Raw genomic sequence first — 24,003 nt, 5'->3', positions numbered from 1 at the left:
ACTCCACAATCACAAAAAAAATCAGGCCATGTGCTCGTCACCAGGGGATGAATCAATTCCCCTTTTTTTAAAGATAGAAGAAAACGTAGTGACGGCACCAGGACTTCCAGGCAGATGAAAGCAAAGTGGATTTATTCACCTCAAAAAACAGCAGCAACGTTTCGGTTCAACAGGAACTTTTCTCAAGCCATGATAAACTAACAGTGGTGCCAAGTATATATAGGGAGGACGTACATCAATTGGCAATAAAAAAAAATTGACTATACAATTCTCATTAAATACATCAAAGATGTGATTATCACAGTGTATTACAGACATTATAGATAAAGTGCAGCAATGAGTCTTCAAAAAGACATCCATAAGTAATAATATATTTAAAAAGATAAGATACACACATCATAAATAATAAGTATACCAGGATTAATTGGGAGGACAGCAAATATTAAAGGGAATGTGTTGCCAGAAAAACATGTTTTTTTTTTTAAAATTAAACATTTAGTGTGTGGGTGATTAAACATTGTTCAAATTTTTTTTATTTTTTTGCACGAGTCCAGGAAATATTATAAATTATTTCTAATTTATAATACTACCCATTTTTGGTCACTAGATGGAGCTGTTCCCAAAATTGCAGCATTGCAACATTGGGTTAAAAGCCCTCGCTCTAGTGAGCTCTCAGCATCCCCCCCTCCTTTATCCTAGCTAGTGCCGGGATAAACGAGGGGTTTGAACGATGTAACCTCCTACACTGTGTGTCGCCATTTTTTGAGCTAACCCACAGTGTAGTAGGTTTACATACAGTAGTAAACACACACAAACACGAACATACATTGAAATCTCTTACCTGCTCCTGCCGCCGCGGCTCCCTCCGGCCCGTCCGCTCCGTTTGCTGTCGCTGGTGCAAGTGCACAAATCCGGAAGCCGCGACCGGAAGTAGTAATATTACTGTCCGGCCGCGACTTCCGGTCCACAGGAAAATGGCGCCGGACGGCGCCAATTTCGAATAGGACTGTGTGGGAGCGGCGCATGCGCAGTTCCCACACAGACGCCGTACACTGCAGTCAATGGGACGGGAGCCGTTCGCAGTCCCTATGGGACTGTGGCTGCCGTATTCCATGTCTGTATGTGTCGTTAATCGACACACACAGAAATGGAACAAAAAATGGCAGCCCCCATAGGGAAGAAAAAGTGTAAAAATAAGAAAAAGTAAAGCACAAACACACAAATGAATATAAACGTTTTTAATAAAGCACTAACATCTTTAACATATAAAAAAATAATTTGTGATGACACTGTTCCTTTAAATCCGGTGGAACGCATCATGCAGCGCAATCGCTACTGCACATGCGCCGAGACAGAACTTGCGTTCCAGTCCCATTGCGCAGGCGCAAGTGGCGAAATAGATAGAAAATATAGAATATATTGATTGTGCAGAATTTAACCCTGTATGCAGTCTGGAGGATCACATTAAAGCTGCACTGCACAGATCGAAATATTTAGAGATTATTAATAGGAATAGGCATGAGCTTACAAACAAAAAGGTTTATATACTATTAACGTCCCATTGAGAAATAATGTGACTGTAGTCACCAATGGGATTAATATAATGGCCATATTAAATAAAGATTAATGATCCCAGACAACAATGTCCAATTTGTCAAACATCTCATGCTAGGAAAAAAACACATACCACATATATATAGATATGTGTTCTTTATTGATTCATGAGGTGCTAGTCAATAAAAAAAAGTGGCAGATACACATCTGGAGTATGGTCTTATTGTATCGTGTATCTGCCACTTTTTTATTGATTAGCGCAGTAGCGATTGCGCTGCATGATGCGTTCCACCGGATTTAATATCCGGTTTCAACGCCATTTTGGAGCATGAGCAGTCGATGCGTGCTAAACACTACACGCTGCTTACATGGAGAGATCGTAAAATGTAAGTTTATGGATCTAAACTAATTAATAATTGGCCTCTGCTGTCCTCCCAATTAATCCTGGTATACTTATTATTCACTATTTATGATGTGTGTATCTTAGCTTTTTAAATTTATTATAACTTATGGATGTCTTTTTGAAGACTCATTGCTGCACTTTATCTATAATGTCTGTAATACACTGTGATAATCACATGTTTGATGTATTTAATGAGAATTGTATAGTCAATTTTTTTATTGCCAATTGATGTACGTCCTCCATATATATATTTGGCACCACTGTTAGTTTATCATGGCTTGAGACAGGTTCCTGTTGAACCGAAACGTTGCTGCTGTTTTTTGAGGTGGATAGATCCACTTTGCTTTCAACTGCCTTGACGTCCTGGTGCCGTCACTGTGTTCTACGTTTTCTTCTATATATTTATATATATATATATATATATATATATATATATATATATATATATATATATATATATATATATATATATATATATATATATATATATATATATATATATATATATATATATATATATATATATATATATATATATATATATATATATATATATATATATATATATATATATATATAAAAATGTATATATATATATATATATATATATATATATTAGTCTAGACATTAATAACTATATTAATAAATAACTTAGATTGTTCTCCTGAATGTTATCTGTATTGTAATAAATTTGTATGGATACTCGCAAATGTTATTAGGGGTTCTAATCTGTTCCGGACCTGCCATCCCATAATACATGATTTACCATGACTAGCATGTCAGAATACCATTAGATACACTGCTTACTAATATTGAACATTTTCAACCCATGTTCATAACTATAGGGGGCAGAGGTTGCAGCTTCATTTGGGCCCTGGTGCCATAGGGCGCCCATCAGCTTTCTGATACTGGTATAACACATGGCACATGATAGTTGGAGGCCCCGTTACAGATTTGGCATGGAGGCGAAGGAAATTCAAGTTTTTACGTATAATGTCCAGGAAAGCAGCACATTGGAGCATAGAATATATGAAATATACTTTTCATGGCTATTGGGACTGTGGACCCACTGGGCCATTCCGCCGTAACGAAGTAGCAGCTGGCCATACAAATGTCAAACCTGTCACTAGGACTAGAGTACCTGGATAGCTGGCTTGTGCTAGTTTATCGGAAGCTGGCCTGTACTGGAAAATTGGAAGCTGTCTTGTGCTGAATAATTTCAAGCTGACTTGTGCTGGCTAATCGGAGGCAGGCTTGTGCTGGATAATCGGAAGCTGGCTTGTGCCTAGACTAGAGGAAACTGGCTTGTGCTAGACTATCGGAAGCTGGCTTGTGCCGGACTATCAGAAGCTGGCTTGTGCTGGACAATCGGACTTGTCTCGGAGGCAGGACATGGAAACTGTAGACGTTATGGACACTGGACATGGATACAGAAGTCATCACAGACACTGGACTTGACACGGACACCGAAGTCGTCACGAACACTGGACCTGGCATGCACACCGGACATGGATACAGGATAACGCTATGGAACCTTTGCAGACTAACACAGGGTTAGACACAACATTGCTCAGGCAATGAGGAATTGTGCAGAGTTCCTTTTAAAGTCCAGGGAGTGCTGGAATTGGATTGGATCGATATTCCTGGTGCACAGGCCGGAGGAGAGAGCAGTGCGCGTCGGCGTCCCTTGGGAAGTAGACACCGGCGAAGGTTCGGAGTCCTGCGATCGCAGCTGCCGATAAGAGGGGGATACCAGCAGTCAGCGACCACGGGATTTACATTACCCAAACTTACAACCCCCTCTTCTTAGGTCCAGAGCGTAGAAGGAACTTCTTGATGAGAGCTGGGGCATCAACATTTTCTTCAGGCTCCCAAGACCTCTCCTCAGGACCAAAACCCTTCCAATCCACTCGGTAAAATGTCTTCCCTCCTACTCTCTTGTAGTCCAGGATCTCCTTGACCTCGAAGACATCAGAAGAACAGCTGGGAGCAGTTGCAGAGCCAGGAGACTTACTGTACTGGTTGAGGACAACAGGCTTCAGGAGGGACACATGGAAGGAGTTGGGAATCTTGAGAGTAGGAGGTAGACATAGCTTGTATGACAAAGAATTCATCTATTGCAGGAATTCAAAGGGACCAAGAAATCTAGGAGCGAATTTGTAGGAGGGAATTTTCAGACAAATATTTGTTGAAGACAACAAGACCTTAACTCAGGGAAGAAACTGAAGAGAAGGCCTTCTCTTCTTATTGGCATATTTCTTCATGTGATTCACTGCCTGCAGGATCACAGACTTGGTTTTCTGCCAGACCTGAAAAAAACTTCAGATTTTTTTTTTAGCTGCAGGCAATTGAGATGTAGCCGGTACAGGAAGAGGGACACGTGGTTGTTGGCTGTAAACAAAAAAAAATGGATATGTAACAGTAGACTCACTTGTGTGATTATTGTATGAGAATTTGGCCCATCGAAGGAGATGCACCCAGTTGTTGTGTTGAACACATACAAAATGAAGAAGACAATTTTCAAGCACTTAGTTAATCCTTTCATCTTGGCCATTGGATTGCTGGTGATATGCATAAGAAAAGTCCAATTTCACATCCTGAAGCTTACACAGGGCTCTCCAGAACTTAGACGTGAATTGCACACCCTGATCACACACGATATGGAGGGGCAATCCGTGCAAACGAAAAATATGCTGAACAAATAAATTTGCCAGGGGAGGAACTGATGGAAGGCCAGACAGAGGAACGAAATGTACCATCTTGGAGAAACGATCCACCACGACCCAGACAGTGGTACATCCAGCAGAAGGAGGAAGATCTGTAATAAAATCCATGGTAATATGTTGCCAGGGACTATCAGTAACAGGCAGAGTAGACCCGCAGCCTTGGAATGGGTAGATTTGTTTTGTGCACGGTTGATGCACGAGGAAACCTAGTCCTCAACATCTTTGGGCAGCGTGGGCCACCAGTAGTGGCGAGAAATAAAGTCCCGAGTCTTACGAATACCAGAATGCCCTGCCAGCTTGGAATTATAACCGCAGATGAGAATTTTCTTCCTGTCAATAGGACAAACAAAAATTTTCCCAGGAGGAATGTCTTTAATCTGCAGAGCGTTTAGGGTATGTTCACACGATGTGTTTTCAGACGTGATTCGGGCGTTTTACGCCTCGAATTACGCCTGAAAAAAACGGCTCCATTACGCCTACAAACATCTGCCCGTTGCTTGCAATGGGTTTCAGGGTGTTCTGTTCCGTTCCCACGAGGTGTAATTTTACGCGTCGCTGTCAAAATACGGCGCGTAAAAAGAGCCTGCGAAAAAGTCATGTCACTTCTTGGGACGTTTTTGGAGCCGTTTTTCATTGACTCCATTGAAAAATAGCTCCAATAATGGCCATAAAATACGCCGCAAAAAACGTGAGTTGCTACAAAAACGTCTGAAAATCAGGAGCTACATTCGCCTGAAAACAGCTCCGTATTTTCAGACTTTTTGGTCACTGCGTGCGAACATACCCTAACAGGAATAATCCCGGAAGGGTCAATGATATGCTGAGGATCATTTTCAGCATCATCTGTATCAAATGAACGTGCAAAAGCCTTTCTATTTTTATCAGCAGGACAGAAATTAAGTGGGAATTTTAATTTTTCAAAGAATAGCGACCGTCTGGCTTGACGAGGGTTCAGGCGTTGTGCGGACTGTAAATAAGTGAGGTTCTTGTGATAAGTGTAGATGATAATAGGATGAGCAGCCCCTCTAGCAAATGCCTCCATTCTTCTAAGGCTAACTTGATGGCAAGTAACTCACGGTCCCCAATGGAATAGTTTCTTTCTGCAGTAGAGAAGAGTTTTGAGAATAAGCCACAGGAAACCACCTTACCTTTGTTGTTTCTCTGATAGAGAAGTGCTCCAGCACCAATGGAAGAGCCGACAACCTCCATCGAGAACTGCAGAGAAACATCAGGATGGTGTAGAACGGAGGCAGAAGTGAAGGCCCTCTTGAGGTTAATGAATGCTGACTCTGCCTCAGGGGTCCAGACTTTAGCGTTCATTCCCTTCTTGGTGAGAGCAGAGATAGGGGCGGTAAGTGAAGAGAAATTTAGGATGAACTGGCGATAGAAATTTGCGAAGCCAAGAAATCTTTGTATGGCACGGAGAACTTGAGGACGTGGCCACTCTCAGACAGATTTCACTTTTTCCGGATCCATCTGGAGTCCATGATCGAAAACCATATAACCCAGAAAGGGCAAGGATTTCCTTTTGAATACACACTTTTCAAGTTTAGCATTATTTAGAATCCGGCTCCGGCTGGAGAAGTAGATTTTCTGATAAACTCCCTCTCGGGGTTCGCCTTGATGTACGCTGACATGGTTTGGGTTTCAGGCAGTGAGAGAGGATAAACCCATCCATGAGCAGGTGACATTTCATAAAAAACTCAATCAGACAATCGTAAGGACGATCTGGAGGCAGGACCTCAGCCTCCTTCTTGCTGAAGACATACGCATAACAGGCATACTGTGGAGGCAGACCAGAGAGTGACTGAGGTATCGAGTTTGGACAGGACAAACCTGAGGCGGGCAGCAGTGTAGACTTTGGGATCCCCACTGGAGAATTTTTCCGGAATTCCAGTCGAGGAAAGGAGCGTGTTTTGGCAAAGCCATGGTTGTTCCAGCAGGATTGGGTTAACAGCCTTAGGCTGAACATAAAAGGCTACTTGTTACGAATGTAAAACACCCACTTGTAACCTCAAAGGCTCTGTAATGGAGAGAATTGGGTCTGGCAGAGGTTGACCATTCACAGAAGCTACTGCTAGAGGTTTCTCCAGAGGAGTTGTGGGTAAGTGGATACGGTCTACTAAGGCATGATGGATGATGTTCGCAGCCGCTCCAGAGTCCAGATAAGCGGAAAGAGTCTGATTCTTCACCAGAGGAGATAGTTACAGGGATGGAGAGTTTAGAAGTAAATTTTGTAGAAGGCATTGGTCCATCTAGGGTAGCCTCTCCTATCAACCCTAGGTGCTGGAGTTTCCTGGCTTCTGGGGACATTGGTGGACAAAATGAGCTTTGCCGCCACAGTACAAACATAGGCTAGCGGAACGTCTGAGCTGCCGCTCCTGGTCAGACAATCTTACTCGGTCCACCTGCATAGGCTTTTCAGGCACGACAACTGAAGGAGGTAGCAGAAGACTCTGAAACTTAGGCGCCAGTCTGTAGGATCCTTTTTCTCAATGAACTTCCTGGGCGCGTTCTTGGAACCTCATGTCGATACATGTAGCCAGAAGAATCAGAGCATTCAAGGTAGAAGGGAGATCATGATCCACCAGCTCATCTTTGATTTTACTGGCTAATCCCTGACAGAAGGTTGCCACCAAGGCTTTGTTGTTCCAGGCAAGCTCCACTGCCAAAGTACGGAACTGAATGACTTCAACCCGGTCCCTCAAACAGAGTGAGAAAAGTTTCTAAGAACAACTGCAGGTTGGAAGATTCCGGCCCCTCACGTTCGCCCATGCCAAAGCTTTGCCAGACAGTAGGGAGACAATGAAGACAACTTTGGTCAGATCGGAAGGGAATAGATGTGCATGCAGCTGGAAATGGATCTTGCACTGGTTGACGAAGCTTCGGCAGGTTCTTACATCTCCATCATAACGAGGTGGAAGTGGTAAACAAATTCCGGCCGGAGGGGAGGGGACAGAAGCAAGATCTAATCGTGTGGCAATAGAGTTGATTACTTGTAGAAAATGATCCTGGCGTCCTCGGAGATCTTGCATGTCCGCTTGCATTGCTTGGACCGGCGTCTTGAGTTGACCAGTGGGATCCATGGCTTGGACTTGACACAGACACAGGACACAGATACTAAAGTGGTCACAGACACTGGACTTGGCACGGACACCGGATACGGATCCTGAAGTCGGCATGGACACTGGACTTGGCACGGACACCGGACACGGATACAGGATAACCCTATGGAACCTTTTCAGACTAACACAGGGTTAGACACAACATTGCTCAGGCAATAAGGAAGTGGGCAGAATTCCTTTTAAAGAGTTCCTTGTGCTGGGATTTGATTGAAGCAATATTCCTGGTGCACGTGCTGGCCCTTTAAGACACCTGTGGGCACAGGCTGGAGGAGAGAGCAGTGTGCACCGGCGTCCCAGTGGAAGGTTTAGAGTCCTACGGTCGCAGCTGCCGGTAAGAGGGCAATGGCGGCGGTCAGCGACTGCATGTGTAATGACCGGGGGGTAGGGAAACGGACAAGTGAGCCCTAATCTACCCGCCACTCTGTCCCTGCCTACTTGCAACGACCTGCCCTAGGCGACGGGGTACAACTGGGCGGCGGTCTCTGCACTCAGTAAGTGCACGACAAACACGACAAACATACAAGGGAATACAAGCAAGGGAAAGGGGCAGTTGCCCACGGCAACACTGTGAGCAACCAGAGTGGTGAACGAGCCGAGTCAAGCCAGGAGGGTGCGAGGTACCAAACGAAGAGCAGAAGAGTAGTCAGTAAGCCAGGGTCAGTATGGAGCAGGAACAAAATAGAAGGAGCTGTAGCTGGGCCAGGAAACCACACGAAAAAGAATAACAAGCAAGGAGGAACAGGAAATGCAGGTATAAATAGACAGAGGGCGGGAGCTAGCTGAGTCTGGCCAGGCTGCGATAGGCTCTCCCACTCCTAAGCCTGCCAGCCTGAGTGGTGGAAGCTGGAGTCAGTCTCAGGGATGTAGATTCAGGTGCTGACTGATTAATTAAGGGCGTTAACCCCGAAGCTGTGCCTGGCAGATCCTTTACAGTACCCCCCCTTTTATGAGGGGCCACCGGACCCTTTCTAAGTGGACCTGGCTTACTGGGGAAACGCAGGTGGAACCTCCTTACCAATACCCCAGCGTGAACATCCCGGGCGGGTACCCAAGTCCTCTCCTCGGGCCCGTAACCTCTCCAATGGACCAGGTAATGGAGGGAGCCTTGGACCATCTTGCTGTCCACAATCCTGGCCACCTCTAATTCCACCCCCTCAGGGGTGAGGACGGGAACCGGAGGTCTCCTCGAGGGAGCCAAGGACGGGGAGCAGCGTTTAAGGAGGGAGGCATGAAACACGTCGTGTATACGAAAAGACGGGGGTAATTCCAGCCGGAAGGAGACAGGATTGAGGACCTCAATGACCTTATACGGCCCAATAAACCGGGGAGCAAACTTCTTGGACGGAACCTTGAGACGAAAGTTCCTAGACGACAACCACACCAGATCCCCGACCATACACAGGGGGTTAGCAGAACGTTTTCTATCAGCCTGAGTTTTTTGTACGCTCTGGGACGCCTCTAGGTTCTTCTGAACCTGGGCCCAGACTGTGCACAGTTCCCGATGGACGACCTCTACCTCGGGATTGTTGGAACTACCAGGTGAAACGGAGGAGAACCGTGGATTAAACCCAAAATTACAGAAAAAGGGAGAGACCCCTGACGAGTTACTGACCCGGTTATTAAGGGAAAATTCGGCAAGGGGAATGAATGAGACCCAATCATATTGACAGTCAGAGACAAAACACCTTAAGTATTGTTCTAGAGATTGATTAGTCCTCTCCGTTTGACCATTGGTTTCAGGATGGAAGGCAGAGGAGAAGGACAGATCAATCCCCAACTTCATACAGAAGGCTCTCCAAAACAATGAAACAAATTGTACCCCTCTGTCCGAAACAATATTGACAGGGACCCCATGGAGACGCAGGATGTGTTTGACAAACAAGGTAGTCAACGTCTTGGCGTTGGGTAGTTTCTTGAGGGGCACAAAGTGGCACATCTTACTGAAGCGGTCTACCACCACCCACACCACCGACTTGCCTTGGGATGGAGGCAAATCGGTGATAAAATCCATGGAGATATGTGTCCAAGGTCTCTGGGGAATGGGCAACGAACGCAGTAAGCCCGCTGGTCGGGACCTGGGAGTCTTGGACCTAGCACAAACCTCACAAGCGGCGACGTAGGCCTTAACGTCTTTAGGCAACCCAGGCCACCAATAATTTCTGGTAATGAGGTGTTTGGTACCCAGGATGCCTGGATGACCAGATAGTGCGGAGTCATGATTTTCCCTAAGTACCCTTAGCCGGAATTGCAGGGGAACAAACAGCTTGTTCTCAGGAAGGTTCCCGGGAGCTGAACCTTGATCAGCAGCAATTTCAGAGACTAAATCAGAATCGATCGAGGAAATGATTATACCTGGAGGCAAAATACAAGCAGGATCTTCCTCCGAAGGAGGGCTGGCCATGAAGCTACGCGACAGTGCATCAGCCTTAATATTTTTAGACCCAGCCCTATAGGTAACCAAAAAATTTAATCTGGTAAAAAATAACGCCCATCGAGCTTGTCTCGGGTTTAGCCTCCGGGCAGATTCTAGGAAAACCAGATTCTTGTGGTCGGTAAGGACCGTTACCTGGTGTCTAGCCCCCTCCAGGAAGTGGCGCCACTCTTCAAATGCACATTTAATGGCTAAGAGTTCGCGGTTGCCAATATCATAGTTACTCTCAGTTGGCGAAAACTTCCTGGAGAAGTAGGCACAGGGGCGGAGATGGGTGAGGGACCTGGTACCCTGGGACAAGACAGCCCCCACTCCCACCTCAGATGCGTCAACTTCCACGATAAATGGCTCCTTTTGGTTGGGCTGAACCAGCACCGGGGCCGAGATAAAGCACTTCTTAAAGACCTCAAAAGCCTGGACAGCCTCAGGAGGCCAGTGGAGGAGATCAGCACCTTTGCGAGTGAGGTCCGTAAGAGGCTTAGCGATGACCGAGAAGTTAGCAATAAATCTCCTGTAATAATTAGCGAACCCCAAAAAACACTGTAACGCCTTCAGGGAGGCAGGTTGGACCCATTCCGCCACAGCCTGAACCTTGGCGGGGTCCATGCGGAATTCATGAGGAGTGAGGATTTGACCCAAAAATGGTATCTCCTGTACCCCAAACACACATTTTTCGGTTTTTGCAAACAGTTTGTTTTCCCGAAGGACCTGGAGCACCTTCCTGACATGCTCAATGTGGGAGGACCAGTCCTTGGAAAACACCAGTATGTCATCAAGGTACACTACAAGAAATATCCCCAGGTAATTTCTCAAAATCTCATTTATGAAATTCTGGAAGACCGCAGGGGCATTACACAACCCAAAGGGCATGACGAGGTATTCGAAATGGCCTTCGGGCGTGTTAAACGCAGTCTTCCACTCATCCCCCTCTTTGATGCGAATAAGGTTATACGCCCCCCGTAGATCCAATTTAGAGAACCATTGGGCCCCCTGAACCTGATTAAAGAGATCAGGAATCAAAGGAAGGGGATACTGGTTCCTTACCGTGACCTTATTCAGGCTACGGTAGTCAATGCATGGCCTAAGACTACCATCCTTCTTCCCCACGAAGAAGAAGCCAGCACCTACCGGAGAAGAAGAGGGACGAATGTAACCCTTGGCCAGGGATTCCTGGATAAACTCTCTCATGGCTTCACGTTCGGGACAAGAAAGATTAAATATCCTACCCTTAGGAAGCTTAGCTCCTGGTACCAATTCGATAGCGCAATCGTATTCTCTATGAGGAGGTAACACTTCGGAGGCCTCCCTAGAGAAAACATCAGCGAAGTCCTGAACAAACTCGGGTAGCGTATTCACCTCCTCAGGGGGAGAAATAGAATTAACAGAAAAACATGACGTACAACATTCATTACCCCATTTGGTTAGCTCCCCAGTATTCCAGTCAAACGTGGGATTATGCAACTGCAACCAGGGAAGGCCTAGAACCAAATCGTACGATAATCCCTGCATCAACAGTACAGAGCATTGCTCCAAATGCATGGAGCCAACAAGGAGTTCAAAAACAGGGGTATGCTGTGTAAAATAACCATTAGCAAGAGGAGTGGAGTCGATACCCACTACCGGGACAAGTTTAGGCAAATCAATCAGAGGCATAGCAAGAGACATAGCAAATTCCACAGACATAATATTAGTAGCAGACCTACCACCAAAAGAGACCTGAAAGGGAAGCAAGATCTTAGTACGTTTCATATTTACGGGAAATACCTGTGCGCCCAAGTGACCTCCCCGATGATCACTTAGGCGCGGAAGTTCTCTGGCTGCATTCTTACGCTTAGGACAGTTGTTCACTTGATGCTTGTCATCCCCACAGTAGAAGCAAAGACCATTCTTCCTGCGGAATTCTCTACGTTGTTGGGGGGACACGGAGGCCCCGAGTTGCATAGGTATCTCTGAGTCTTTCGGGGAGGAACGAAGCAACGGAACTACGGGAGGCATCATGGGGGAGTCGGAGGAGAAAACACATAAACGTTCATGTTGTCGTTCCCTGAGACGTCGGTCAAGTCGTACCGCTAAAGCCATAGCCTGGTCTAGGGAGTCAGAAGAGGGATAGCTAACTAGCAGGTCTTTCAGGGCATTCGACAGACCCAACCTAAACTGGCACCTTAAGGCAGGGTCATTCCACCGAGAAGCTACGCACCACTTCCTAAAGTCAGAGCAATACTCCTCAACAGGTCTCTTACCCTGACGTAAGGTCACCAGCTGACTCTCAGCAAAGGCAGTCCTGTCAGTCTCGTCATAAATAAGTCCGAGAGCAGAAAAGAAACAATCAACGGAGGAAAGTTCAGGGGCGTCAGGAGCCAAGGAGAAGGCCCACTCTTGGGGCCCTTCCTGGAGCCGGGACATAATTATACCCACCCGCTGGCTCTCAGAACCTGAGGAATGAGGCTTTAAACGAAAGTAAAGCCTACAACTCTCCCGAAAGGAGAGAAAAGCCCTCCGGTCCCCTGAGAACTGGTCGGGCAACTTGAGGTGGGGTTCAAGAGGTGCGGTGAGGGGAACTACCAAGGTAGCATCAGGCTGGTTGACCCTCTGAGCCAGGGACTGGACTTGTAGGGAGAGACCCTGCATTTGCTGAGCCAGGGTCTCACGGGGGTCCATAGTGGTGTCAGGGACCAGGGTAGACTAGGTATGGGCTTGTTATTATGTAATGACCGGGGGGTAGGGAAACGGACAAGTGAGCCCTAATCTACCCGCCACTCTGTCCCTGCCTACTTGCAACGACCCGCCCTAGGCGACGGGGTACAACTGGGCGGCGGTCCCTGCACTCAGTAAGTGCACAACAAACATACAAGGGAATACAAGCAAGGGAAAGGGGCAGTTGCACACGGGAACACCGTGAGCAACCAGAGTGGTGAACGAGCCGAGTCAAGCCAGGAGTGTGCGAGGTACCAAACGAAGAGCAGAAGAGTAGTCAGTAAGCCAGGGTCAGTATGGAGCAGGAACAAAATAGAAGGAGCTGTAGCTGGGCCAGGAAACCACACGAAAAAGAATAACAAGCAAGGAGGAACAGGAAATGCAGGTATAAATAGACAGAGGGCGGGAGCTAGCTGAGTCTGGCCAGGCTGCGATAGGCTCTCCCACTCCTAAGCCTGCCAGCCTGAGTGGTGGAAGCTGGAGTCAGTCTCAGGGATGTAGATTCAGGTGCTGACTGATTAATTAAGGGCGTTAACCCCGAAGCTGTGCCTGGCAGATCCTTTACAGCATGCTTTACAATGCTGCTCAAAAAAACTAAGGTAAGACTTAAGAATCACAGTATAACCACATGTCAAATAAACTTCAGAGATAGAAATTTGTTCATCTAGGAAGCATTGGCGATTGTGAATCAAATAAAAGTTACAACAGGTGCACTGGAGAGGCATTAGCAAGACAACCACCAAAAAAGGAATTGTTTTCAGATGGTAGCCACAGACAATTCCTCTTTCCCTATCCTTCCTGATTGATTCTTTTCTTTTGTGTTTTGCTATTGTCCTTATCACTACTGGTTGCATTAGGCGATACCTGCAGCCCATTTAGGTTGCATAGGTAGTCCGGCTCCTTCAGGATGGCTAATCTATACATTCAGTTATAAGAAAATTTTCTGTGTCTCCCAGCACAGTCTCAAGGGCATGGAGCAGATATTAGGACATGGGCCATTACACAAGGAGAGCTGGACAGGGCCGTAGAAGGACATCAACCCATCAAAAGGACTGGTGGTATCGGCTCCTTTGGTACATGAGGAGCACGGCCAGAGGCCTACTGGTGTTCATGTTTTTTACAAACTGTCAGAAACAGACTTCATGAGGGTGGTATGAGGGCCCAGCGTTCTGTAGTGGGACCTTGTGCAGCTCGATTGGCATTCACCAGAGAACTTCAGAATTGGCTGGTCTGCCATTGTCGCCCTGTTTTCTTCACAGGTGAGAGTAGCTTCACACTGAGCACATCATGCTGCATGCAGCATCATCCAGCATGACTGGTTTGGCAGTGGGCCAGTGATGGTCTGGGGAGGCATTTGCTTGGAGGGTTGCACAAACCTCCATGTGATAGCCAACAGTACCCTGACCGCTTTTAGGTATTGGGATGAAATACCATTGTCTGTCCTTATGCTGGAACCATAGGCCCTGGGTTCCTCATAGTGCAGGACAATGCCCAGCCTGATGTTGCCCAAGTGTGGAGGCAGAACATGGATAATGAAGCCATTGATGCCATTGATTGACCCTGACATTGCCCAGACCGGAATCCAATTGAGAAACTCTGGGATATTATGAATAAGTGCATCGAGACTGCCAAGTAGCACCGCAGGCTGTCTAGGAGCACACTGATGCCCTGATCCAGGTCTGGAAGGCGTGCCCCCAGGACACCATCCACCGTCTCATCAGGAGCATGTGGGGGCAATATATACACTTCTGAACCACATTATGAGTTGCCATGATGAAATTTATGCAAATTAAATCCGCCTGTGATCTAATTTTTTATTTGATTTTTAGGGTCATTTGGAATCCAGCCCTCAACTGGTTAATACTTTTGGTTGCCATTGACTGTTGATATGTCATTTTCTTCTCAATTAATTACACAATTTATATCAGTAAAGATTTTCCACTTGAATCTTTTGTTTATCCAGATTCGATGTGTGATTTAAGGGTTCCCTTATTTTTTTTTTAGCAGTGTACATGATTTCATTAAATACTCTCAAGAGTATATATACATTTAGAAACTTACTGCTCTAATTCTAATAGATGATCTTTGTCCGCAAAATAATTCTAGGTTTCTGAACTGTGGAGTAAACAAACCTCTGTCTGTCATACAAACACAACTACTGATTTGATTATAATAGGGAATTAACTGCTTTTACATTTATTTCGTTACTTTGCTGCCAAAAATAATGCAAATAAAGATTATTAAAGATAGTTTATGTTAATTTACATAGTTACATACTGAAGTGTAACCAGCTATTAACAGTTAATGTCAACACAATGCCATTCAGATCACAACTGGCATGAAAATAAGACAATCAATATTTAACAGTAATAAAACACAAGTAAATTAGGTGCCATTTTCCTAGGGTTTCTAAACCGAAGTAATTTTTCGCTAGGACCGATTGTGTTATTATATTTTCTTAGATTATGTCACCTGTTCCCTACAGTGAGGGCTGGGGCTTAGAAGCTAGGTAAGATTCAGATAGCTCTATCCTTTTTGATCTAATCATTGTAGTCCATTTTTTTTTAAGGGGGTTTCCAAATTCCTTATTTGCAAACAGCGGAGATCGCAAAATGGCCTTCCCCCATTATGCTCACTTGCAAACATACACTTGTTCCCGATCATCAGCATCATTGTGTAACCCAGCGATCAGCCAACAAAACAGCAAATGTTCATTGTCTGCTGATCGGATCTTTTATGTAGGCATTAAAATCATCGGTTGTCAGCAGCACATCTCCCAGTGTAAACAGGGATGTGCTGCGAACAATAAGAAAATGATGTGCCAAACTATCGCATTAACGATCGGGCACATACAGTACTGAAGATTGCTCCATGTAAATGGAGATAAACGAGCACTGAACCACTTATATATTGTCGATCAGCGCTTGTTATAGGCAGAAAATCTGCCCGTTTAAAAGGAACTTAATAAACCTAATATCCCTGGATTTATAAAATCTAAAGGTCATGAAATCTTGTTAAATAATCCCCTGCTTTCCTTTAACAGATATAAAGTTAAAGAGGCTCTGCCACCACATTATAAGTGCCCTATCTCCTACATAAGGAGATCAGCGCTATAACGTAGGTGACAGTAATGCTTTTTATTTATAAAAATGATCTATTTTTACCACTTTATGAGCGATTTTTAGCTTTATGCTAATTAGTTTCTTAATGCCCAAGTGGGCGTGTTTTTACTTTAGAACAAGTGGGCGTTGTACAGAGGAGTGTATGATGCTGACCAATCAGCGACCAATCAGCGTCATGCACTTCTCTTCATTAATTTACACTGCACTAGCGATATAGCTATATCGCTATGTGCAGCTACATACACACACTATAACGTTACTGCAGTGTCCTGACAATGAATATACATTACCTCCAGCCAGGACGTGATGTGTATTCAGAATCCTGACACGTCTGAATCTTTTCTGTGAGATTTACAGCAAGGCAAACGTAATCTCGTTTTAAATGACAGTTTACATCGTAATCTCGCGAGATTACGTTTGACTTGCTGGAAATCTCACAGAAAAGATTCAGACGTGTCAGGATTCTGAATACACATGATGTCCTGGCTGGAGGTGATGCATATTCATTGTCAGGACACTGCAGTAATGTTAGTGTTTGTGTATGTGGCTGCACATAGCGATATAGCTATATCGCTAGTGCAGTGTAAATGAATGGACAGACGTGTATGACGCTGATTGGTCAGCGTCATACACTCCTCTGTACAACGCCTACTTGGTCTAAAGTAAAAACCCGGCCACTTGGGCATTAAGAAACTAATTAGCATAAAGCTAAAAATCGCTCATAAAGTGGTAAAAATAGATCGTTTTTCTAAATAAAAAACACTGCTGTCACCTACATTATAGCGCTGATCTCCTTATGTATGAGATAGGGCACTTATAATGTGGTGACAGAGTCTCTTTAAATGTTAAAATTCTAGCTAAATGCAGCCACCACTAGGATAAACTCATTGTCTATGGATTTATGTAGCTCCCATTCAATTCGATACTGAATATCTAAATCCTTAATATATGTAAGAAACTCCCCATGGTAGCAACAGGCAGAAAACATATTATTGTTTAAATTTTTGTTTGTGGTTCCCTTTCCCAAGAGGGTTTTTTGGGGCTCTAGAAGACCCCCACTAGGTGTACCACTTTACATAGTATATCTGCTTTTGGGGTCCTTAATATATTACAGGATTGCATAAAATTCCCTCAAATATTGTTGTTATTAATGGATGGACTTCTGTTGGTATGGGGAGTGAGTAAAAAAGAAAATTAGTGAGGCATTCCTTAGACCCATCATTAACCAATACAATCTAGCTTATTGCAGTCTATAGTCTATAACTGGGATGCAGGCTATAGAATGGTTTAAAACAGTTTACACATTGCTGATGCGCTGTTGCAAAAGGGAAGCTCTAGGAGTGTCTTATATATTACCAAAATAATACTATTTTCTGAACAGATTGAAACGAAAACATTAGATTACATGTAAAGGAGTGAAAAACCTCTCTTGTAGGTCAATTAAAGCCAGGAAAGTCCAGACGATGTAAGATATAATCTTCCATTGAGCAACCAATCAATGTTTTTACAACTCTTTTATAACACTAGAATCCTGGATTTTAACTGCATTGTATGTAGGAAAATATATGTATTGTCACAATGACTAGACATAGTTTAGAGGGTATTGAAAATAGAGCTGTACAAGTTTACATGTAGTAATAATTCTGCCACCTGTTAATTTCCGTCTTTTAAAACATTATTGTATGATCCGAATTTCATTTGGTGTTGGAAATAGAGATCTCCATTGTCCCATATTACTGTAATGTAATATTGACCTGCTCTGAAGCTGTCCATTACATATACTAATCTGGCTAAAAAACACATCACATCACTCTGTCAGCGCCTTTGGGTGACCATAATATTCATGGCGGTATTATTGTTGATTACCACCCCATACAAATCCATTTTGCTGAATGGGTCAACACGTTAGTAATATTAATTATAAAAAGGGTTCCTCTACAATGGGAGGTGTCGCTTACAATGAAAGGCTAGAAAAATTGGGCTTGTTCAGCTTGGAAAAAAGACGTCTTAGAGGTGATGTTGTTAACATGTATAAGTATATGTGTGGTCAATACAGAAAACTAGCACATGATCTGTTCCTTCCAGGGATTCTACAAAAGACAAGTGGACATTCATTGCGTGTGGAAGAAAGACGTTTCAGACATCAACATAGGAAAGGGTTCTTTACAGTTAGAGAAGTAAAACTGTGGAATGCACTACCCCAAGAGGTAGAATTGGCAGATACTATGTCAGCATTTAAAAAAAAGGTAGATGTTTATTTACTGACAAATGTCATTGAGGGTAATAACTAATCTCGCAATGAATGATGTGTAATTTATTGAGAATGGTTGAACTTGATGGACCTGTGTCTTTTTTCAACCTATGTAACAATGTAATTCACTAATATCAGACAGCTGAACAATTTTCATACAGCATAGTCTCCTAAATGTTGAGAAATGAGAGCTGCATGTGTAAATCCACTGCATATTGACAGCATGCTATACAATCCTCCATTCAGTTTTCATAGACACAAGTAACTGCATTTCAGGAAGGCACTTCTCAGCATCATTTTACTCAATTGATTCTCCAGGTTATAATGGAAAGACTATTGGGCTCCTGTGAGAAAGGACGTCTTCTCTATTGGAAGATGAAGATTGAGGAGATGTGTTAATGAGACGACCTAGAGAGCATGCTGGAGGGAGGCCGGAAAAGGATGTGGAATTCATTAGATCTATTCAAGCATAATGTACAGATGTCCAACATATAATGCTGGCTAGGAATTGTCAGACAGAAACTCAACAGATATTAATACAATTTTCCACTCTTATGAATACAGAAATGGTACATGATATGAAAAAGAGAAGCATCCAGTAAATATTAGACGATTAGTAGGAAAGTAAATATATCATGTTTCACATTACGGTATATTTTAAAAAATTATGTGTATTAAGCAATGGATCATTTATACTGGCAAGTTAAAGGGAATCTGTCACCAGCATTTCACCTATTGAGCTCTACTCATCCCTCGCTGGCCGCTGCTGTCAAAAATTCATTGCCGGTATCCCCTCTCCTAAACTCCTCCTCCGACCGTAAATAACGGTCTGCAAACAGACCTTTTATGGTAATAATCTGGCAGTTTCGTTCGTTCCTCTTCTTATGCCCACCCACCGCCGAAAACTGTCTCACTCTGAATGACGAAATCTTGTCTGAGATAGCGCGCATGCGTCCGTCATGTATGGTCCGTCTCCCTTCCCTGCTTCGTCTGGGCCTCAACTCGTATTACTGCGCATGCGCCGCTATGATGTCCCGTTGTGTGCACGCACCAGAACAGGACATCGATGCGCATGCGCGGGATTTTGTGTGTGCTGGGGGGAGGCAAGGAGCTATCAATCAAAAGTAAGGAGGCGGGGTTAACTCAGAAAGGTTTGAAGATATGAAGATATGATTCTTTTATGTTCATTAGCATGCGGCACAGGAACACTCAAACACTGAACACTAAAGGTACAGAACCTACATAGAAGATAATTATAGATTACATAAAAATGATTTTTCACCCACGTCCACCAAGTATTGCTGGTTTAATAGGTGAAATGCTGGTGACCGGTTCCCTTTAATCTGTCAAGTCTCATAAACATTGTTTCTAGGGTGTTGTCTGTCCAAATTCAGTTATCTATCTATAGTTTATCTATCTATCTATCTATCTATCTATCTATCTATCTATCTATCTATCTATCTATCTATCTATCTATCTATCTATCTATCTATCTATCTATCTATCTATCTATCTATCTATCTATCTATCTATCTATCGCATATCTATCGCATATCTATCTATCTATCTATAAAAATTCCAAATAATTGTGTATCGCTTTATTAACCCTTGCAATGTTTCAGGTCTAGCAAGCCATTGTCAATACTTTTTTTTTTTTTTATCTATCTATCTATATAGTTAAAATAATGTGTAATATGCAATGGATCATTTATACTGGCAAGTTAATCTGTCAAGTCTCAAAAACATTGTTTCTGGGGTGTTGTCTGTCCAGATTCAGTTATCTATCTATAGTTTATCTATCTATCCATCTAATTATCTAATTATCCATATATCCAAATATTGTATTATTGCTATGCTACCTTTCATATCTGTTGAATCTCATTACAATGTAATAGTTATTAGATACTCTCTTGTGTGACTTTTGAGATTCATGATTGTTCACTGTGACTGAAGTCCCTTATTGTCTGGTATGTATTATCAGTGAATTTGTTGAATTATTTATCCCTCCTACGTACATTTCCCGTAATAGAAATGATTATATTTTACTTCTAGCACTGGAGATACCTATTATATGTTACTTAGGCTTATCAATCTGAATATATATTTACACATATCGGACTAGTCATAGCAAAATGTGCATAAAAACAGAGAAGTAAAAAACTAGCTTAAAAAAACTGACACTTGAAAGCACCATAAGGCTAAAGAATATGCATTCACAGATTTCTGCATTAGCTCATGTATATACAGATGTAGCAGAGCTGATTTGTCAATGCTGTAGGGATGAGTTTGGCATTTGGCACAAAATGCTGTGTATACCAGTGCACAAATGGAACAGTTAGCTGGGCTAAATGAGTATTATTTTAGAAAAATACTACACATAATGTAGTGAGTCCTGTTGATCATTGTATGTACACTTTATAAATACAAGAATAACTCACCCTTGCAATAAATGACTTGGTTATTAGCATCAGATTAAGCAAGTTACTGCCCATGTCAGGCAAATCACAGTCATTGAGGAATTTGTACAATGGTTTTGCGTCAGCCGCCTTTATTCTGCTGCAACATGTCAAATATTTAGACTCACAATAGGAGCCTAGCATTGGAAATCTAGAGACTTGTTATGAAATTATGTAAATTTAAAAACTGGGGAACAGTGCTGACATAACTTTAATCATTTACTTACTGTCTGTCACTCCAGTATACACTCATGTGAATACTGAGATGTAGCAAATTCAGGTTTTGGCTTTTAATATTGAGTCATCTCCAGATGATATAAATCAACTATTATTAAATACAATACCGTTGTTATTTTTATGTTGACTACATTATACAAAACACCAATGCAATGAAGGCATTGCCCACTAATCAATAGATCTGTCTATATGGCCTTTGTGTCTCGCTGTATGGCTGTTCTTTCAGATAGTACTTTTGTCATACAATCTACATACTGCCATGGAGACTTGAAAATCAATGACATCTCAGGAGTCAGTGTGTAGCTGGTGATTGACACATGAACCTGTAGATGAATGTGTATTTATTCCTTCTTACCTCAATCTTTTCAATGCGATCTTTCAGTGTCCTGACTGCCTCCTCCAGTTCCTGTACTGCTTGGGGCGAATCAAGGGGCAGGTCTCCCATTGCTCCTTCCTTGGTTCCCCATCCATCAGCTCCTTCTTGGTAGCCCTTATCCAGCCCATTCTCACAACGACTTAGCTTTCCTGTGAGCTCTCTGATCGCCTCTTGATCAGTAAGGATCTGCTTTTTCTGCTGCAGCACTGTCTGCCTCAGCTGTTCTGCTGTGTTCTGTAAGGAAAGCACCTCTTCCCCTGCAGGCTGTGGGGAATCTCTCTGCACATCAGAGGGGCACTCCATGGCCAAAGGTGTACAAAGGAGCCTGCTGAAGCTTGGAGCACCCTGGGACTTGGATCCGGAGAGCTCAAGAAATGCATCTTTTGATCCATACAGTGTCTTAACACCATGGAGAGCTCCCAGGCTCTTCTCAATTGGAGCGGCTGGAGCAGACTCATTTTCAGCACCAAGGACAGGTCCCTTGGCTGCTGGGTGGACACTGGCTATAATGCATATGATGGCACCAAGGAATGCAAGCATTCCTGCCACCAGTAATACAGCCAGAAACTTCAGGGTGACAGCTAAAGCAGGACCCCTTTGCAGAGAAAATAGACCAACACCCCTTGAATAAATAGGGCTGTCTGTGCAAAGTAGAAGCCTTTATTCTGGTTGCAGAGAGTATGTCTAAGCAGATGGATGAAGAGCAAGCCCTACTCTCTCTAGTGCACAGTCAGTTGCTTGGTCTCTGACTTAGGAAGGGAGGAGAAGTCTTGACGTCATTGCTCCCTCCTCCTCTTCATTTTTTTATTTCCCCAGTGAGTTAGCAATGCTCCATTTAACTCTTAACTGTTCAGTATAGTATCAGTTTACCAATTGAATACAAAGCCGGAGATATTCCTGATATGCAGGAAAAAAATAATTGACATTTTATTCATTTTGGAAAACAATATGATGCAAATGTGAGCAAAAAATGTAGCCTGCCATTCATAGAAAAATAAACCACATTGAAAATCTATACACGCAGATACACCAATGCTGTGTAATAGCACATTGTGAAATCAGCCATTGATAGAAACAGTTTTCTGTCCAGTAACAAAACTATTAATGGGATTTTTTTGGTTTTATGCAAAGTGTTAGCATTTTCTGATATACAATTACTCACCTTTTTAATATGGTTTTGCTTGCTGTCAGTGAATGGAAACTTTGTTGTTCACATCTTGAGGCTGAAATCCATACCGACCTATTATTTCACAGAAAAGCTTTGCTAAATTTGCCTGTGCAGCATGTCCAGCTGCACAGTGGCCCTGGAGACAAAAAAACCCACCATCTTTGGTGTAACGGTTACTAGAAAAGGCTCCCATTGTACATAGGCATGTTTAAAAAGTCCATACAACATCACTGCACTCCTTGTTTCTATCACTAATTACCACACTGAGGCCGTTGCATAGCAACAGTCTGAATCAAACTTCGGTGACTTCCTGTATGATGAAACTGCATGGGCCGTTCCATACAAGCACTTCACAGAGGAGGACAGAAATTCCTATAAGGGCGCATGCACACGACCGTAGTGGTGTGTATGGCCGGTGATTTGCGGCTCGGATGGCCGCGGAGTGTCATCCGCGGGCCACCCGCAAATCACGGGCCTTGCACATGGCCGTGTACATTCATTTCAATGAGCCTGGACCGCAAAACGCGGCCATAATAAGACATGTCCAATTTTTTTTAAGTCCTGGCTCAAGTGCAATGCATAGAATGCATAAAAATAGAAAGGGCAATGCATAGAAATAAATGGGACTGCATGCAGCCGCAGATTTGCGGGTGAATTGCGGCTGCAAAAACACGTTCGTGTGTATGAGGCCTTAGAGTTATTGCTGATGAATAGACAGTCTCCCGTCACACAGGTAAAATGAAGATCACAGCTCAGTCCCCCTATATCTATACACTAAAAAAAGTTGGATTGAATCTCATAGGAATCCCAAAAAATGCAGTGAATATACTGCACGGTGCCGTTTCAGGGAAAAATTTATAGAAAAACAAAAAAAGAAAAAAACTCCAGAAATATTACAAGCACTCTTGGGAATAAAGAATTTTCTATGTATATTTATTATTTAAATTATTGAATATTAATATCCATAACTCATCCGTATATACGGTCTGTATTGCAACCGTATTTGGTCCGTATATACGGATCCGTAAAAAAGAAAAGAGGGAGACTGCAGATGATGTTACCAGCATGTTGCATAGCAATGCTTCCGTAAATACGGACAGTTTATGGATGCACATCCGTAGCCGTACGTATTTACGGAAGCACCAATAAGCTTCTAGGACAGGTTCTATAATTTTTTCAGCACGGACACCCATCAGTAAAAATACTGAAAGGTGTCCGTGGCCAATAGAAATGAATTGGTCCGTAATTACGGATGAAAAATATGGTCATGTGCATGGGGCCTAACGCTATAGAAAAGCTATAGAAACCAGCAGACGAAAAAAGCTATAGAGACCTTTGGAGCCATTTTTTTTTTTTTTTTTTTATTGCATTGACTGCATTATGTGCTAAAAAAAAACAGTTATTGCTATTAAACATTTTGTTTTGTTCAACTTTTTGCAGCCTGTATGAATGCCGTTCCC

General features: G+C 43.3%; 1 protein-coding gene across 1 annotated transcript in view; it reads right to left on the bottom strand.

Annotated features, from left to right (window-relative positions):
* NPTXR (neuronal pentraxin receptor) overlaps positions 1 to 22,131 on the bottom strand; it is an 86,128-nt gene extending 63,997 nt beyond the window's left edge. The window contains exon 1 of the mRNA XM_075833559.1: positions 21,355 to 22,131. Within this exon, the coding sequence (XP_075689674.1) occupies positions 21,355 to 21,915 (561 nt within the window). The 5' untranslated portion in view covers positions 21,916 to 22,131. The remainder of the gene's footprint in view (positions 1 to 21,354) is intronic.
* Between the last annotated feature and the right edge of the window lie 1,872 nt (positions 22,132 to 24,003).

The sequence above is a fragment of the Rhinoderma darwinii genome, chromosome 7 (assembly GCF_050947455.1).
Source record: "Rhinoderma darwinii isolate aRhiDar2 chromosome 7, aRhiDar2.hap1, whole genome shotgun sequence".
Taxonomy (NCBI): domain Eukaryota; kingdom Metazoa; phylum Chordata; class Amphibia; order Anura; family Rhinodermatidae; genus Rhinoderma; species Rhinoderma darwinii.
This window is presented reverse-complemented; position numbering and strand designations above follow the sequence as displayed.